This window comes from Orycteropus afer, unplaced genomic scaffold, assembly GCF_000298275.1.
Source record: "Orycteropus afer afer isolate SDZICR_OR568_19922 unplaced genomic scaffold, OryAfe1.0 scaffold00131, whole genome shotgun sequence".
NCBI classification, from domain to species: domain Eukaryota; kingdom Metazoa; phylum Chordata; class Mammalia; order Tubulidentata; family Orycteropodidae; genus Orycteropus; species Orycteropus afer.
In genome coordinates, this window is record NW_006921718.1 from 3,255,982 (window position 1) to 3,275,160 (window position 19,179).

At 37.1% G+C, this 19,179-nt stretch overlaps 1 protein-coding gene across 1 annotated transcript in view; it reads left to right on the forward strand.

Annotated features, from left to right (window-relative positions):
• SOS1 (SOS Ras/Rac guanine nucleotide exchange factor 1) overlaps positions 1-19,179 on the forward strand; it is a 266,745-nt gene that overhangs the window by 110,168 nt on the left and 137,398 nt on the right. Inside the window, exons 2-4 of the mRNA XM_007945049.1 lie at positions 3,083-3,208; positions 14,532-14,663; positions 16,515-16,679. Of these exons, the coding sequence (XP_007943240.1) occupies positions 3,083-3,208; positions 14,532-14,663; positions 16,515-16,679 (423 nt within the window). The remainder of the gene's footprint in view (positions 1-3,082; positions 3,209-14,531; positions 14,664-16,514; positions 16,680-19,179) is intronic.

The window sequence follows — 19,179 nt, forward strand, 5'->3', positions numbered from 1 at the left end:
TCAAACAATATCATTAATATCACACACAAGTAAAATCTTACTGAAGATAATTCAAAAATGGTTGCAGCAGTATATTGACAGAGAACTTCCAGAGGTACAGGCTGGATTCGGAAGAGGACATGGAACAAGGCATATCATTGCTGATGTCAGATGGATCTTGGCTGAAAGCAAAGAATACCAGAAAAATGTTTACTTGTGTTTTTTCGACTGTGCAAAAGCATTTGTTGTGTGGATCATAACAAATTGTGGATAACATTGAGAAGAGTGAGAATTCCAAACAACTTAATTGTACTCATGAATAACCTGTATATAGACCAGGAGGCTGTTATTTGAACACAACAAGGGGACACTATATGGGTTAATATCAAGAAGGGAGTGTGTCAGGGTTGTATCCTTCCACCATACTTATTCAATCTATATGCTGAGCAAATAACCTGAGAAACTGGAGTATATTAAGAAGAATGTGGTGTCAGGATTGGAAGAAGGCTCATTAACAGCCTGTGATAAGCTGACGACACAACTTTGCTTGCTGAAAGTGAGGATGACCTGAACCAATTACTGATAAAGATTGAAGAATACAATCTGCAGTATGGATTACATCTCATTATAAAGAAAACAAAAATTCTCACAACTGGACCTATAAGCAGCATCATGATAAATGGAGAAAAGATTGAAGTTATCAAAGACTTCACATTCCTTGATTCTGCAATCGATGCCAATGGAAGCAGCAGTCAGGACATCAGATGCCGTGTGTAGCACTGGGCAAGTCGGCTTCAAGGGACCTCTTTCAAGTGCTGAGGAACATAGATGTCTCCTTGAGGACTAAGGTGCACCTGACACAAGCCATGATATTTTCGCCTCATATGCGTGTGAGAGCTGGACAATGAATAAAGAAGAATTGATGCTTTTGAGATGTGGTGCTGGCAGAGAATGCTGAAAGTACCATGGACCGCTAAAAGAACTAATAAATCAGTCCTGGAGGAAGTGCAGCCGGAATGCTCCTTTTGAAAGTGAGAATGGCCAGACATCGTCTCATCTAGTTTGGTCATGTTGCCAGAATGAACCATTACCTGGAGAAGGATGTCATGTTTGGTGAGGTGGAGGGTCGACAAAGAAGGGGAAGGCCCTCAACAAGATGGATTGACACAGTGGCTGTGGCGATGGGGTCAAGGTTAGCAGGGATCACGTAGCTGGCGCAGGACCGGGCAGTGTTTCGTTCTGTGTACGTTGGGTCGCTATGAGTCAGAGACGACTTGATGGTACCTAACAATGGCAAAAACACCAGTCCAAACTCTATGCATTATTTAACTGCACAACTATTCAGTCATCTAATCAGGTATGGAGATTTGTAAACAGATATATCACAATCAAGTTGGTAATTGGTGTACCAAATTGGCTCAAAAGTGCTTGGCAAATGATTTAAGCTTTCTAGGGCTCAGTTTTTTCATCTATAAACTTATAATTTACTTAAAACTCCGTACTTTAGGAAGTACTTCCTCACACAGCTCTGAATGGTTATAATACTATTTGCCTCTAAAAATATTTTCCGTTAAAAAGTATGTGTATGTCCTTTAAAAATTTCATTATATAATATACTGTTTATAGGCATTTCACCCTACACTGAGGCTATTATGCCCTCTCAGCTAATGAATATTGAATGCTCTTGGCTGGTGAGCACTGTGCACTTTCATCTAAAGAGTGCTTTACCACCCTTTCAAGAGTAGAGCATGTTTTGAAACATTCACTGTTTATCACCTGGAGGCTGTTCCTCCTGCCAGTTATTTAGTGGGGAACAGTTTTGAACTATAATGAGTTACAAAGATGTGCAAGTAAAGACTATTATGCTGGTTATGCCTTCAATGAAATGATCAAGAAGAAAAGGAAAGATTATTAGCAGTTACTGATGAGTAACTGCTAAGTTACCTTCCTAAAGTATAGACACAAAATCACAAATTGTCAAAATGCCTATTTTGTGTATTTTGGTAAGGGTGGCTTTGTATTTATCAGGCTTGTACTCTGTGCTTTGCACAATGCTAGATGAACAAAATGAGACGTGTCTCTTGGATTTTATCATCTAGTAGGAAATAAAGAGTTAAACAAGGTACAGCACCCCCGCACACAGACCCCAAAAATAAAAACCAAACTCACTGCTATCGAGTTGGTTCTAACTCATAGAGATCCCTCCTTGGGTTTCCGAGGCAGTATGTCTACAGAAGTAGATTGCCCAACCTTCCTTCTGAGGAGTGGCTGGTTGGTTTGAACCGCCAGCCTTCTGGTTAGCAGTCAAATGCCTTAGGCACTATGCCAAAACCAAACTCACTGCCATTGAGTCAATTCCAACTCATAGCGACCCTGAAAGGACAGAGTAGAACTGCTCCATAATGTTTCCAAGGCTGTAATCTTTATAGAGCTTAGGAGCCTATGGCCTTTGAATACTAACCAGAAGGTTGGCGATTCAAACCCACCAGCTACTTGACAGAAAGAAGACTGGGCAATCTATTTCTGTAAAGATTTACTGCCTTGGAAACCCAAAGGGGGTCACTATGAGTTGAAATCAACTCAATGGCAGGGAGTTGGGTTTTTTTTTTTTTTGAATCTTTATTGAAGCAGAATGTCACGTCCTTCTCCCACGGTGAGCCTGGTGGATTGGAATCTTCTGGTTAACAGCTGAGCCCTTTAACCACTGCACCCCTGTAGGACGTCATTTTTGCCCAAGCCATTTGTTGAATAAAAGTCCTAACTACTACTAGTTCCTGGCAAAAAACCATATATATGGCATCCTTTGTTCCCACCTCAGCCTCTCTCTCTCCATTCCCCCACCTCAGAGTAACCATGGTTTAAAATAAAATACTGAAATTATGCAAATAGCTACTGGCATCTCTAGGAGCATGTTCGGTACATGTGACTGGGAAAGAAAGGTTTAGAATTTCTGACTTCTGAGTCGATAACTTTTAAATCTGTATTTGTAGGCTGCACCAACCATGTTCTTGAGTTCAAACCCACATTTAAAATTTTGTTTGTTTGTTTGTTTAATTGAGGTAAAATAAGCCCACATTTTAATTACTTTGTTTTTTATTTACAGGTCCAGGGGCAAGTTCATCCTACACTTGAGTCTAATGATGATGCTCTTCAGTATGTTGAAGAATTAATTTTACAGTTATTAAATATGCTATGCCAAGCTCAGCCTCGAAGTGTTTTAGATGTAGAGGTATGATAAATTTCATCTTCTGTTTATTTTATTTTTATCTAATCTCTGTGTTTGTTGTAATGTCTGTGAAAGGGAAAAGAGTTTACTTTTCAGTTTCACAAAACAGATACGGTATTAAGAAAATGAAGACTGGTTTTGTTTTAATTTTGTATCGGGTATATGATAGCTTATACATGTTTTAGCTGTTAAGATATTCCACATTTTGCTTTTAATTTAAAATGAACTTTAATTTGCCTGTAAACACTACTTCTTGATGCCAGAATAACATACTCATATTTGTAAGAGTGGAATAGGTGTGTTTGTTTTGTATCTTAAAGCCAGCTAGCCTTCAAAAAGCATCTTAGTTAATCTTTTAGTCTTCTATTGTTACATGTATTTTAGGTGGTAAGTGAAGTGCTTTACATCACTGGGAAGGAATGGAAATGTCAAGATCTAGAAAGGAGTTCTGAAATCTCTTAGAAAGATGACATGGCCCCTGCCATTTTAGTGCTTGCTGTTTAGTGGAAGTACAGAAAGATATATAGCCAATAACATGAAGTGAAATACTACAAGTGCCTGGTATATGGGAAGCCATAAAAGGGACAAATAACATAGACTTTGGGGCTTAGGAATATTCTTAATGGAAGAGGCATCTTAGTTGAGATCTGAAGGACTCAAAAATTAGAGAGGAGAAGGGAAGTTTGAAATAGCACTTGTAGAAGATGGGAGATAGAGCTGGAAATAATGGCGTTTTCTGGCAGTGATGAAGGATCATTTGACTTAAGTGACCTTGAATGTATCATGGTACAAATCTTTCACAGCACTCAGGTGTGGGCACAACATTGATAATTGGATTGATCTAAGAATGGTATCCACCGTGGACATACAGTACTACAGTGTCAGTGAAGACAAACATGAATATATGGGTAGATAGATGGGTGGACAGGCTGAACTGTTAGGTATGTCTGTGCAGGGGTTAGTGTGCTCAAGACCATGTATAGGGTTCACAGACAGTGTTTCTACAAGTGTATTGCTATGTTCTGTAAGAATTCCCAGGTGTATAGTAGAGCTGACAAGGGACAAGGTTGTAGTCACTTCTTGGCCACAGCCAGGTACCCCGACAGAGAGAGTAGTTGGACCTGTGGGCTCAGGACCATAGTCGCAGGGGACATTAAGCTCAATTGGCATAACATACTACACAAAACATTGTTCTACCTTCTACTTTGCTGAGTGGTGACTGGGATCTTAAAAGCTTGCAAGCAGCCATCTAGATGCGACGATGGTCTCTCCTCATCCAGAGCAAAGAAGAATGAAGAAAACCAAAGATTTATGGAAACAATTAGTCCAAGCAACTGGTACACCATGCGATCCACAGCCTATATGACTGTGAGACCAGAACTGGAAGGTGCTTGCTACCACTGTCAACCACTTGGAGGGGGATCTATATAGGAGATCCTGGATTGTGTGGAAGAACTATGTGGAACAAAATCTAAACTCATTTGGGGGAAAAAAAAGGGATCAGGTTTGCTAGTCTGATAGAGCTTGATGGAACCATTGAGACTGTGGCCCCTAGCTGCCATTCAGGTCTGGAATTGAACCCACACCTGTTGCTTCCAGCCAAACAAAAGACAGGCATATGAGGTGAACATTTACTGAGATAGATACACTCCTTGGAGAGCTCAATCATGGGAGAATAGAAGGGCTGTGTATGCACAGGGAAACAGCTCAGGGGGCAGGAGTGCATGGAGGGAGGGACACAGGGAAGAGGTAAGTATCGGGAGGAAGTAGGAGGGGAGCTGTTGCATTGTGGTAAATTGTAGTCAATATGAGACAAAGTGTAGTCAATATGAGACAAAGTGTACGTGATCATCTGTATGGAAAGTGAATTTGCTCTGTAAACTTTCACCCAAATCACACACACACACAAAAAGAATGGTGTCCATCATGAATGTATAATGTCACCAGTAGGAATGGAAATTGGTGCCAGCAATGCTTTACAACCCTTTTTGAAACACAATACACATAGAATGTAATGATGTTTTTATGGCACACAATGCCTGGGGTGAAAGTATCTCTAGCTACTTTAGGTCTTGCCTAGCTCCCTGATGGCTGAGGAATTGGCATACAGGCATATCCAATGAGGAAATTGCTAAAAAGAGCATCAGGGAATCTAAATTGGATAAGTAAAAAAGTGAAATGTAAAAACAGCTAATATATGAGTGCTTGCAAAAGTATTATGCACTGCTGTAAACACTTCCATGTTGTATATTTCATTTAAACGTTCACAACAGCCTCATGAAAGTGTGCTATTTACTTTATAACTAAATGCAAGCTCTGGGGATTTTGTCTTGGTCCTTGCTGCTCTCACAACACCTAGAATAATGTCTGACACATAAAAAGCCCTTAGGAAATATATGTTGAGTGAGAGAATGTGGAAACTGAAGCACAGGTTAAATAACTTGCCCAAGCTCAGAAACTAATCAGTGATGAAGCTAGATTTTTGAGCATGCCTTTCATTAAGGCATTCTGGCAGATAGGAAAGGGCAGGTAGCTTAGAAAAACATGGAGTGAACAAGGTATTGAAGTTCTCAATAAAGTTAGAAAATGACTCAGTTAGAATACCTGAATAAGAAAAATAGAATAGATTGGGGTCAGAGAGTTGTTTGCATTTAAGATTTCATTGTTAAGGTAGTTACAGAGCAGGATGTTGCCATGTGGTGGTGGTGGCTGGACTATATGTGAAGCTTCCCCAGATGAAGTGTTTAAGGAATTCAGAGGTCCTTTATGTAGACCATAAAATCACAAAGGATAATGACAAGATTTTACATGAGAATGAATGAGTGATATTCCAGAAATGGCTTTGGGAGCAAAAAAAAAAAAAAAAAAAACAGCTCATTGCCATCGAGTCGGATCCGACTCATAGACCCTTCCCTGGGTTTTCGAAGCAGTATCACCATGGAAGTAGATTGCCCAGCCTTCCTTCTGAGGAGTGGCTGGTGGGTTTGAACTGCCAGCTTTCTGGTTAGCAGTCAAATGCCTTTGGCACTGTGCCACCAGAAGATACTAAATCTGCCTTTACATGGGCTGTGGGACCAGGAACGGTACCTGTTCTAGAATTTTTTAGAGGAGAACCAGATTTCAGCTGAGAGAAAGGAACATTGAATTACAGAGGTTGTGTAAAAGCTTGTGTACCATGAAATAGTAATTTAATTTGATTCTTTAAGTAATTCAAAGTAGGTTTCTTACCATTTTGCCTCATTTTTCCACTTGAATTATAAGACCAAATAGCTTTTATTTGTAATTTCATTCAGACACCTATTACCATGGGCTTATGGAGTTATCTTGAATAAAACTAATTGTGTGACTCTCCTTTCCATTAACAATTACAGTTGCTTCTTTGGATCTTAGTTAGGTTTCCCCTAAGTATTTATAAAATGCAGCATCCAAGCTTATGCATAGTGTATAGAATGGTATTAATAGGTCTCATCTTGCTCATCATTTTGATGTTGGTACAGTCCAGAAATTTGCAAGTTTGGTGATATTATGAATTCACATTCAGCGCTTTACAGATTTTTTTGTACTGTAACTATGCTGTTCTGGTTACCTAGTACTGCTCTGACAAGAAATATACCACAAACGGGATGGCTTGAACAAATAGAAGTTTATTCTCTTAAAGTTCAGGAGGCTAGAAGTCCAAGTTCAAAGTGCCAGGCTCTAGGGGCTGGGTGAAAGCCCCTCAACCTTGGGGTCCAGCTCTGCCTCCTGCTCCCATCCCACTGGAGCTAGAGGCGTTTCTACACTCAGACAGCTGCTGGCTGCTGACAAACCCAAGGGTGACAAGTAAAAAAGCACAGTCCCGATGTTACCAAAACACATGGCAGGCCATTAATTCAAGTCCATTGTAAGTCCCAAGGTTGGCAGAGCATGGCAGGCTGCTGACCAACAACATGGCTACATGCAGGGTCCAAGCGTGCCATATGCTAGAGACCATTCCCAAAGCTGCTGCTTGTATACAGGAAGCAGACTGCATACCCAAAGGCAGCTACTCAGCTGCTTGTGGTAGATCCCTCCATGGAGTTGATTGCCAGTCTCATCACGGGGAATAACTACCACAAGCTCCCCAGCCACTCAACTAGATCTAGCCAAGTTGACACACAAACATAACTACCATAATTCCACCTCTTGTCAACTTGGCATCTGTACAGAATCTCCTAGGGCCTCCAGTCCCGTAGTTCCTCTGAGTGGCGACCTCACCCCCTTGGCCTGGTAGGACTTGTTCCTCTCCCTTTTGGGCGTGGCAGCCCCGCCCCCTCACTCTTGGGCAGTGGCTATTGCTCTGTTCCACTGACTTACATGAATGAGCAGCCCCACCCTCCAGAACCAAATTGGTGAAGGCCTGGCTCTTTGAAACCTAGGGGGCTGTGGTGGTTCCATCCCCAAAGGCCATGGTCCTACCCTTTCAGGCTGAGGCAGCTCTGCTTCGTTTCCTTCGTCTCTCTGCTTCTGCCGATTAATGCCGAAGGCAATTCACTCCGCTGGAAAACTTCCTGCCCAAAAAGCACTCAGCTTCTTGCTCCATGGGCCAGCCAACCTGCTACTCCATCTCATGCCAGCCTCTTTTTACCAATTACGCCTGAAGGCAACCCACTCCGCCAGGAAGCTGCATATCCAATGGCACCCGGCTTTCTCCTCCATGGGCTGGTGAGCCTGTTGCTGTTTAATGCCAGTTTCTGGGCTCTGCTACTGCCGTCTTTCATGCTGTTCCTCTGCTGGTATCTCTCTTGGCTCTGCTGTTTAAAGCCAGTCTCTTGGCTCTGCTCCTGCCATCTCTCATGCTGTATGCTGGGGTCTCTCTGCCAAGGTCTTGGGTCAAGGATGCACTCCACTCCTCTTTTCACATTTTAGGTATCTGTCAGAGCAGCACCCCACTCTCGGTACCAAATTCTGTTCCGGTTACGTAGTGCCACTCTGACAAGAATATACCACAAATGGGATGGCTTGAACAAACCGGAGTTTATTGTCTTACAGTTCAGGAGGCTAGAAGTCCAAGTTCAAAGTACCAGGCACCAGGAGCTGGGTGAAAGCCCCTCAACCTTGGGGTCTAGCTCTACCTCCTGCTCCTTGCCCACTGAAGCTAGAGGTGTTTCTACAGCCAGACAGCTGCTAGGGCTGACAAACCCAAGGCTGACAAGTAAAAAGGCACAGTCCCAATGTTACCAAAACTCATCGCAGGCCATTAATTCAAGTCCATTGTAAGTCCCAAGGTTGGCAGAGCATGGCAGGCTGCTGAAGAACAACACCGCTATATGCAGAGCCCAAGCATGCCATATGCTAGAGACCATTCCCAAAACTGCTGCTTGTATATGGGACGCAGACCACATACCCAAAGGCGGCTACTCAACTGCTTGTGGTAGATCCCACCATGGAGTTGATTGCCAGTCTCATCATGGGGAATAACTACCACCAGCTGCCCAGCCACTCAACCAGGTTCAGCCAAGTTGACACACAAACATAACTACCACATATGCTAATCTAATTTCCTTCTTTTAATTAACACTGAAACTAAATGTATCATTTTCTAATATTGAAGATCTACATGAATTGTCAAAAATAACTACTGAATCGCTCAGTCTTACATTTGTATAGATTTAATCAATATTTAGGTATTCAAATATTCAATCAATATTTAGGTAATCCAGAATAATTGAGGATATTTCTTAGCTTTTTAATATTTACATAGAAGAGAACTCTGAGGTATTTAAGATGTTTACCCTATGCCCTGTTTCATTATTTTTAAGTAGTCAATTTGGGCTCTTAACGAGTATGTTATTTGCCATGGAGTCGGACCCAACTCATAGTGACCCCTCCTTGGGTTTCCAAGGTGGTATCACTACAGAAGTAGATTGCCAAACCTTCCTTCTGAGGAGTAGCTGGTGGGTTTGAACCGCCAGGCTTCTGGTTAGCAGTCAAGTGCCTTAGGGACTACGCTAACAGAGCTCCTCTTAAAGAATACAGCCATATTAAATTCTTACTTAGCTTACTTACCTGAAAGCTTACTTTCAGGTTGGGGATGGATTTTTTTTTTTTTTTTTTTTAAAGAGACTGTAGGACGGTATGACAGTAATAGAAATAGCAATCAGTCATGTAATTAAAAAAAAAGTTGCCAAGAGTTAATTCTGACTAATGGTGACCCCATGTGTTTCAGGAGAATTGTGCATAGGATTTTCAGTGGCTATGACCTTTAAAAAGTAGATCACCAGGCCTTTCTTCCAAGGTGCCTCTGGTTGGATTTGAACTGTCAACTTTTCAGTTAGTAGTCAAGCACTTTAACAGTTTGCACAACCCTATTAAAAAAAAAAAAATGCCATAGCATCAATTACCACTCATAGTGACCCCCATTGGGTTTCCAAGGCTTTGCGGAAGTAGATTGCCTTACCTTCCTCCAGCGGAGCAACTGGTAGGTTTGAGCCATTGACCTACTGACGTACCCCATAGGACTTTGTAATTTCAAAGTACCATTATATATATATTTGTTTACTTACAACAACCCTGTGGGGTAGTTATTATTGTCCTTATTTTATATATTAGAATATTGACTCTCATAGTGATAAGGTAGAAAAGAACCTAGGTCCAGTCAATAGTCAAATTCCCTTCTTCCCATACCATGCCTTGAAGAATATTTAGATAAGGATATGGAGATGTAGAAATGTTTAGATGAGTATAATGGTTTCTTAGATTCTTTTGTGATCAAGTAATTCTTTGCTACTTTCATTAGGATTCAGTTATTTCAGTTTTTTATTCAGTATTTCCTTAGGAATCAATATTATATATTTACAGATTTTTTTTTTTTACAAAAAAATATATGGACCCCGAATTTAGCCTTTCAAATATATTTTGAGGTGACAGAGAATCATCAAAATCTTATAAAAGTTTTTGAGAGCCATATAAGAAAAGTATACTTTAAAAACTAGATGAATCTAAATTAGTGGAATATTTGAATTTTTAAATATTTCTAAAGAATGCAATTCAATTACTTTGAAGTATAAGCATATGTCAGAGTATGGTGGCAGTTATTACTTAATGTGAGGCCCATAGGGGATTAGTTTAATGGAAAACTCAAGAGTGATTTCTTGTAATTATGTAGTTTTAGAAAAATAAGTATGTCAAAAATATTTGAAAATAGTTGGATTGTATACACATCTGTGATCTCAACACTGATTTAAAAGTTTTGATAACTCATGAAACAGAGCATCACAAGTTGTAAACTATTATTGTCCAAATGGATTTTATTTTGTTGACATTACCAATATTCACCAATCCATGCTACCAATTTGAGTTTTTGCTGTCTGTCAGGAACCCTGGTAGTATTTGATTGCTAATTGAAAGGGCAGCACTTATAACCCACCAACTGCTCCATGGTAGAAAGATGTGGCAGGCTGCTTCTGTAAGATTACAATCTTGGAAACCCTGTGAGACAGTTCTATTCTGTCCTATAGGGTCACTATGAGTTAAAAACAACTGCAATGGATTTGGCTTTCTTTTTTTTTTTTTTTTAAATCTGTCAGGCAATTTTCCAGATGAATATAGAAAGGAGGGGTATGTTACTTGGCCTTGATGATTCAAATTAATTCAAGTTTAAAAAATTGTATCATCAAAACTTCTCCAATCTGGTTTGTTTCTTCCTCTCCTATAATAAGTATTATTTTCTGTATGTAATGCTTAAAAAAAAAAAAAAGACAAAAAACAGTGTTACTGCTAACTCTATGGTAGTTATATGAGATTTCTAATGAGCTATAAAATTGTCCTTGGCTCTCTTTGAAAATCATGTAACTAGTAGGATTTTTTTTTTCTGTGACATGTCCCTGTTAAAGAGTATCCTTATCCTTTAATAATTATACTTGTTCTTTGTTTCTGTCTGAAAGTCTAGACTGATTTCCATTTATTTTGTCTTTCTTGTTTTCCTTTGTAGTCTATGATTCTATATTTAACCAGCTTTGGTTCTTAGGACGCTGATACACTCTCCTTCTCCCCAGTTAACTCTGAGGAGCACCAGGTTTTCTTGGACTCTTGTTAGCCCTTTTTTTTTTAAATCAGAGTCTTCTTATCCTAAAATTTTAAAAATCTGCTTTCTTTTTCTATTAATTTTTTTTTTATCTTTGCCTTGGCATACTTACAAATCCCTATCATTTCTAATGTTTATTAACACTTAAATTTCCCAAGTAATTCTCCATGTTTTTTACCTTTCTCAACAATAACAAAAATTTTCCCATACATTATATAAGCCTTATTACTACTAACAGGACTTCAAAGTGTATGTGGGGCTGAATTTTTGCATTGAAGTACAAACAGAAATCTTTTTAGGTCCTAGTATATATGTATTGGATTTGATCTTCCATATAATCTATTTAAACCCATTTATAGTATAAAAGGATAAGATAAAGTTCTCCTAATAAGAGGCAAAATTGAATCTCAGACTTTAGCTCTATATCTCATTTGTTTTTCCCAAAGACACTAGATATTAATCAGGATGGAATTTCTTATTTAAGACAAATGAAATTATTAATCTTGAAATTAGCAGAATTCTAATTCACAAATCATTCATTGATGATTCCACCCTTAGACTTCTTTTAAAATATGTAAAAATAATTATGAAAACAAATTATATTCTGCTATAAAATTATAACTTAATTTACCATTACAAGAGATAAAATAATTCTTTCAGTTTGACTTTTCCTCATTCAAGGCACCAATTTTTCCCATACATTCCAACCCTTGGTATTAACTCCTAAATACTTAGTAAATTAAGTCCGTGAATCTATAAGTAAGTTAAAATTATTATTATCATTATTATTTTCCTTGCCTTGCCTTTTCTTTTATCATTCCAGATTTTCTTTCCCATTTTTTCCTTTCTCAGAACAATGGATACATTTGGAATGGGATAGATAAAATTGAGATGAATAGGGATTGCTATGGTATTTCCATTTCCCCCCATCTCAACACTGGCCTGAAATTTGCCTCTCTAATTTCACCACTGCTGATAGTTTTATTCCAAAAGTATATGTTAAATGTATTTAGAATTGTCAGATTGAATTCTGTTTCCTTCCTCTTTCACTACTTTATATTTCCAGTATATGCCAGTGATTTTAGACTCCAGGTCTTGACCCCATAAGTAAGTCATGTTCAACCATTTTATTTCTAATGAAATAGAATATGAAATATCAATGTACTGTGCATAGTAAAGAAGCTCTGGTAGAGTAGTGCCTAAGGCATTTGACTGCTAACCAGAAGGCTGGTGGTTCAAACTCACCAGCCTCTCCTCGGAAGGAAGAGTGGGTAATCTAATTCTATAGTGATACTGCCTCAGAAACCCAAGGAGTTGGATCTGACTCGATGGCAGTTGACTGAATAGTAAGGGCAAGTTTTGTTTTATGAAACTTTTAGTTTAAGGTGTCTGTGTGTTTGATGTATAAGACTGTAATGTAAAATACACTGGGACTTTATTATTTCTTACTATAAGTTAAAGTAAAAGAATGTTAGAAAGCCCAGGACCATACTTAAACCCACTCAGTTAACCATGGGTGAAATTCGACAGTGTAGAATGTGACTTGGAAAAAGGGAAAGAAATTTCATTTCAGATGTTTCTTTCCACCCTTATTCCAGTTCCCTTCTCTCTCTTTTATTTTGTCATACTTTCCCAATATTTTGGACCTTTGTATTATGTTAACTGTATGAGGATAATTCCTGGCACGTAGCTTTTCAACTAGGCATTTGAGAAAGTATATGAACTCCATTTTTAACTATAATAAAAAATTCAGCACACCTCCAGTTCTATTCATTAGAATTTAAATGATCACTTCTTTGATTTGGTGACTGATTTAGCCTTGAGATGAAGAGAATTTTTTTTAAATATATAAAGTAGAATGAGTTAAATTATTTTCAGTATTATAAATTAGCTCATGTAACATGTGCCTGGAATCAAGGTATTCTTTTCCCTCAGATTATCACATTGAAATATCTTTTTTGTTTTCTATTTTAATAGCAACTGACAAAACTTTTAATTCAGATTTGTAATCAAGAATAGCATTTAATTTTATCTAGTAGTTTTTACATAAACCAGTTGCTGTGGAGTCAGTTCTGACTAATGGTGGCCCCATATGTGTCAGAGTAGAACTATTACACAGGGTTTCCGAGGCAGTATCACTATGGAAGTAGATTGCCCAACCTTCTTTCCGAGGAGTAGCTGGTGGGTTTGAACCGCCAGCCTTCTGGATTACAGTCAAATGCCTTAGGCACTACGCCACCAGAACTCCCAAACCAAAATAAAACCAAACACACTGCCTTGGACTCTACCTAAGAGCCATAATTTTAAAAATTCGTTATTTAATAGCAACCTCTACTGCTTTAAATTACAGTATGCTGCAAGCGGATTTTAAAAACTTGAAATGATAAGAATACCTTTTTTTTTAAAGTGAATTATATTAGTTTATCAAAATAAGGAAATTTAGCTGCTACATTGACATGAATACTTTCAATTTTAATAATAATTTTGACAGAATGCCTCCCAAACCCATTGCCGTCAAGTCCTGTTTTGACCCTATAAGACAGAGTAGTACTGCCCTGTTGAGTTTCCAAGGCCATAAATCTTTACCAAAGCAGACTGCCGTATCTTTCTCGCACAGAGTGCCTGGTGGATTGGAACCACCAACCAGTCTGTTAGCAGTTGAGTGCTTAACCATATGTGCCACCAGGGCTCCTTTTTCATAATGTAATTGGAAATTAAATGAAGTATTTTGTTCAAAATCAGTGACCTCTTTGAATTCAAATGATAAACTATGGTGCGTTAAAATTGCTGTTACCAATGTAAACCATTAATTTTCATAATTTCTAAATAGTTTTGAAGTCAAGTACCAATAATGCCTAATTGGGAAAAAAAACAATTCTTAAGAGGTTTCAGTTACAAAATACTACTTGAGGTTGTAATTGCTATAAAAAGTAATGACAAATAGAACTGTATTTAGCATTTTCTTCCTTTGTTAAGATCAAATAATGTTTAAAATTACATCTCTTACTCATTCTTGTCATTTAGCTTTATCACAGTGAAATGGAAATTCAGGATGTGATTTGCCTTCCTAGATAATACAAGAAATGTTTGTCTCCTAATTGCCTCATTAAGAAACTAATACATTGGCATTTGAAGTTTTTTCTTCACTTAAGTATGTTTTTTGGTGTAAATTGTAGCACATGTGAAAAGCTCTGCTTTTGATATTCTTTGATTTTAAAAGTAAATTGTAAGTAACAAGCACTATTTATATGTTGCTTAGTTATTATTTTCCTATTTTCCAAGGAACGTGTTCAAAAAAGTTTCCCTCATCCAATTGATAAGTGGGCAATAGCTGATGCCCAATCGGCTATTGAAAAGAGGAAGCGAAGAAACCCTTTATCTCTCCCAGTAGAAAAAATTCATCCTTTATTAAAGGTAAAGCTGAAATACTATCTTCTTGCTTTTTAAGAGCAAAATTAAACCCACTATTGTCAAACACTAAGAATGTATTTCATATTGGTTAGACCTAGGTGTCCCTATAAATCCTTCACATGTTAATATTTTGTGTAGGGACCTCTGTGAGACTGCCATAGGGCAATGTATAATCTTTTATTGGACAGAAATTCCCTAAAGACTACCTACCTACACTGTCTAGCCCTGCTTATCATTTAAATCACTCCATCCAATCTCTCCAGAGCAAATAGAATAACTGCTGGAAGCACTAATAATGTTATTTCTACTTTATTTAATATAATGACTCTTACATCAAAAATATCAATATATTATTATATAGTAAAACTTGGAAAAACCTGAACCTGTGTAAGGCAGAAACCTGTCAAAGAAGGAAAACGTGAATATTTTCCACTAATAGAGGGCAATAGAAAAGTAGCAAAACTCCACCCTGTCAAAGGTGAAAAACTTGTGACTGGAAAAGAAAAGCAGTCCTAGAGAGTTTTGGCTTTCACAGGTTTCACCTTAATAATGCTTGTGGATAACAATAATAAAAAGAAAACTATTGATAACATACTTACAATATGTACTTACTCAAATACAAGGAAATTGTGAATGCTTACATAAATTGTCTCTGAGTTTATTACACAACACAATTATTACTATTCTCAATTTGTGTGTGAGGTAACTAAGGCTGACAGAAATAACTTGCCCAAGTTCACAAGGTTTTTAAGTGACAGTGTCAGGGGACTCCATGTCTGCTGAATCTTTTCCAAAATGCAAGGCTAACCACTTGGATAACTTTTAAGGCTGTTAAGAAGCTATGTTTTTCCACTGGGGTTGTTTAAATGGAAATACCTACCTATATCTTACTGACTGGTCTGAGGAAATAAGTGCAAGTTATACAAAATTACTAAATTATTAGTAATGACATCTTTATAATTTTATTCTCATGATTCTCAGTGCCATGCATTGAATTATATTCTAAGAGAATTAGCAAATGAATGTATGTGCATGCTGTACTAATGACCCTAACTTTTGAGTTTTATATAGTTGTAGGTGTTGTTTTAATTTATCAGTAAATCTTTCACTATATATTTATTAGTTTTTATATATCCCAAAAGGGAAACGCATCCTATCCCCAACCCATACTTATACTTATTTCAAAGGTTTTTATTCCCACCCTCCAACTGGATTGTTTAGAAAATAGAATTTGTTTCCCTATAGGAACTAGTCAGCCCCACAAAAGCTCATAGTCTGTTTGAAACATAATAGAATTATATAATTCTATTAATACTCACCATTGTTCATTAGGACACAGACTGAATTTTTTTCTATACCAAGGAATGTGCCACTAGGGCTTAGGGGGGGAGCCCAGATTCCTTCAAGAAGGATAGAAGTAGAAGGGCAGTAGGTATTCCTGGCTAGCAATAATGTATTAACTCTCATTCTAAAGAAGAGAAAAAACTCTTGTCACAGTTACTTCTGGGCAATCTGAATTAGGGAACAAAGAGAATTTGCTCCCTACTCCCAAATTTGGGCTTCCATTTTACCCTTTCTTCCTAAGTGAAGAATTTTTTTTATTTAGTAATATATACTTCTCAAGTAATTTTATATGATCAAAGGTAATTTTACCTTACTTTTTCTTAAATTAAATTTGTAAATATTAATACATATATTATTTATAGTTGAACCACTTAAAATGAAATGTTGTTGATAATCATAGGCCTCAATGAAAATTAAACTAAATTGCATACTTTTTCTAAAAAAGTTTTAATCAATGTGTTACATTTACAGTATTTGATATTTAGACATGTTTTTCTTTTAATTTTGCAGGAGGTCCTAGGTTATAAAATTGACCACCAAGTTTCTGTTTACATAGTAGCAGTATTAGAATACATTTCTGCAGATATTTTAAAGCTGGTGGGGAATTATGTACGAAATATACGGCACTATGAAATTACAAAGCAAGATATTAAAGTGGCAATGTGTGCTGATAAGGTAGGAGACCAAGCTTCTGTATGTTTTATTCTTACATTTTCATTTGTTACATTGGAATGTAACATACTATTCAGGCAGAATAAAACTATACATTATGCATTAAGAGATATTTCCAGTATTCTAATAGCAAATCTTCAGGATATCATTTCATAGACAAATGGATATTAAATAGATAGTATTAAAATGTATTTAAACATCTCATGTGATTTTTCTCTTAGTGTTGCTGCCGTTGGGGTTAATATCAGTAATAATCTCTTAATAGTAAATTTCTTAAAATTTTATTTGGATTGGATGATTTAGAAGGTTGTGGATTTACTTGAAAACAATTTTTTTTAAATGTTAAAATACTAAACTCTTGAGAGTTTTATTTCAACACTTAAATTTCCATAGATACTTCTTGTATGGTTTTACTCCAATAATATTCAGAGCAAACATTTCTTGAAAGTTAAGCACATATATGACTTATCTCATTTGATCCTTAAAATACCCCTTTAAGGAAAGTGCTCTTTTCTATATTTTATGAAAAGAAAACTGAAACTCAGGAAATTAAGAAATTTGTCCAGAATCTTTTGAGAATTTTCAAAGCCTAAACCTGATCTTCATTATCTGTCTGAGTCTAAAACTCTTAGTCATTGAACTGTCTTGCATCAGTATTTTCAGGTTATAATAATGAATTTACAGAAAGTGAAATATTTTGTTATGAAGCATTTCATTCCTCCCGCCCCCACTATACTTACTGATTGGAATATTCTCTCTGATTACTAAATCCACTTAATTACGTTTTAGTGTTTGTTTTTTCAGAATGTAAACATATACAGTAAAAATCATGAAGGGTATGGAACAGAGGAAACTGAGGAATCCAAGACAGGATTTAAGGACAAAGTAGAAGTAATAGGTTAACGAGAGAGGCAGACAGACAGATACTAGGTATAGATAGTAACTTGACTGAGGCAGTTTGAAATACCAAATGTAGAATTCTGTTTTAGAGAAGGTGTGGTAGCAATAAGAGTTTAAAATGTTTAGTTTTTTTTTTAAATGAATCAATGTGATTTTTTAAAAAAATAATTATTTAAAAATGAATATAAAATTCATTCAATAAAAATGAACATAAAATTATTTTTAAATGAATCAGGAAAAATTGTTTTTGAGTACTTACCATGGGCTCACATAAGGAACAGATGCAAAAAAATTTTAAGACAAGTGTCTGGAGTTGATGAAGGGATAATTTAAATTCATGAAATGAGTAGAAAGTAGTATAAGATAAAATATTATTTTCTTGTATTATAGCAATAGGGATGTTGCAAAAGTTCACAGAGAGAAAAAGATGAGTTTCAGCAAGAGTAATAGGAGATTTCTTAGAGAAAAACAAGACTTGTTTTGATCAATTCCTAACAAATATAGACAAAGAGGCCAACTAAAACATTATAACCCCCCCCCCCCAAAAAAAAAAAAAAAAGTATATTAAGTTCTTTCGAACAAAAGCTCTTGAACTACAAGATATGGTAACTATGATAGTGAAAATACTTAACAACTGGTATGGCACAGAGAGAACCCTGGTGGCACAGTGGTTTAAGTGCTTGGCTGCTACCCAAAAGTCAGCAGTATGCAAAAGTCACCATTCTGCAGGAGAAAAGATATGGCAGTCTGGTTCCATAAAGGTTTTCAGACCTCCTCCCATGGAGGAGTTGTACTTCTATAGCGTTGTATAGGTTCACTAAGAGTTGGAATCAACTCAAGGCATGAAACAACATGGCACAGAAACCAACCAAGTCAAACAAAGTGATCTGCTATAACGGGGACTCTGGAGGCCTTTATTTGCTAGATGCTAACAACTTTTTTTAAAAACTTTTTATTGTGATTTGAGTGAAAGTTTACAGACTAAATTGACTTTCCATTCAACAGTTCATTCATATTTTGTTTTGTGATATTGATTGCAATCCCCACAAAGTAACAGCACTCTTCCCACTTCCTCCCTGTGTTTCCTTTCCCTTCCTGCCTTCTGAGTTTATCCCTGGGCAAAAGCTGCTCTTTTGATCTCATTTAGCTGATAGTCTAAGGGCAACTATTGTTCACACTTCCAAATCAAGGGGAGCTCTGGTGGCCTAGTGCCTAATGCATTTGACTGCTAACCAGAAGGCTGATGTTCAAACCCACCACCCACTTCTTGGAAGGAAGATTGGGCAATCTACTTCCATAGAGATACTGCCTCAGAAACCCAAGGAGGCATCCCTATAAGTCAGAAATGACTCCATGGCAGCAAGCTTGGAGCTTCCAGATCAAACAAGAGTGAGGAAAATCAAAGATGAATGGAAATAAATGTGTAATGACCCTGAGATCAGAAGAACTAGATTGTACCCAGTTACCACTATCAACTGCTTTGAAAGAGATCACAATAGAAAGTCCTGGATTGAGAGTGAGAAAAATGTGAAACAAAACTCAAAATCATAAAAAGGATTAGGTTTACTGGCTTTATAAAGACTAGAAGCTAACAATTTAATGA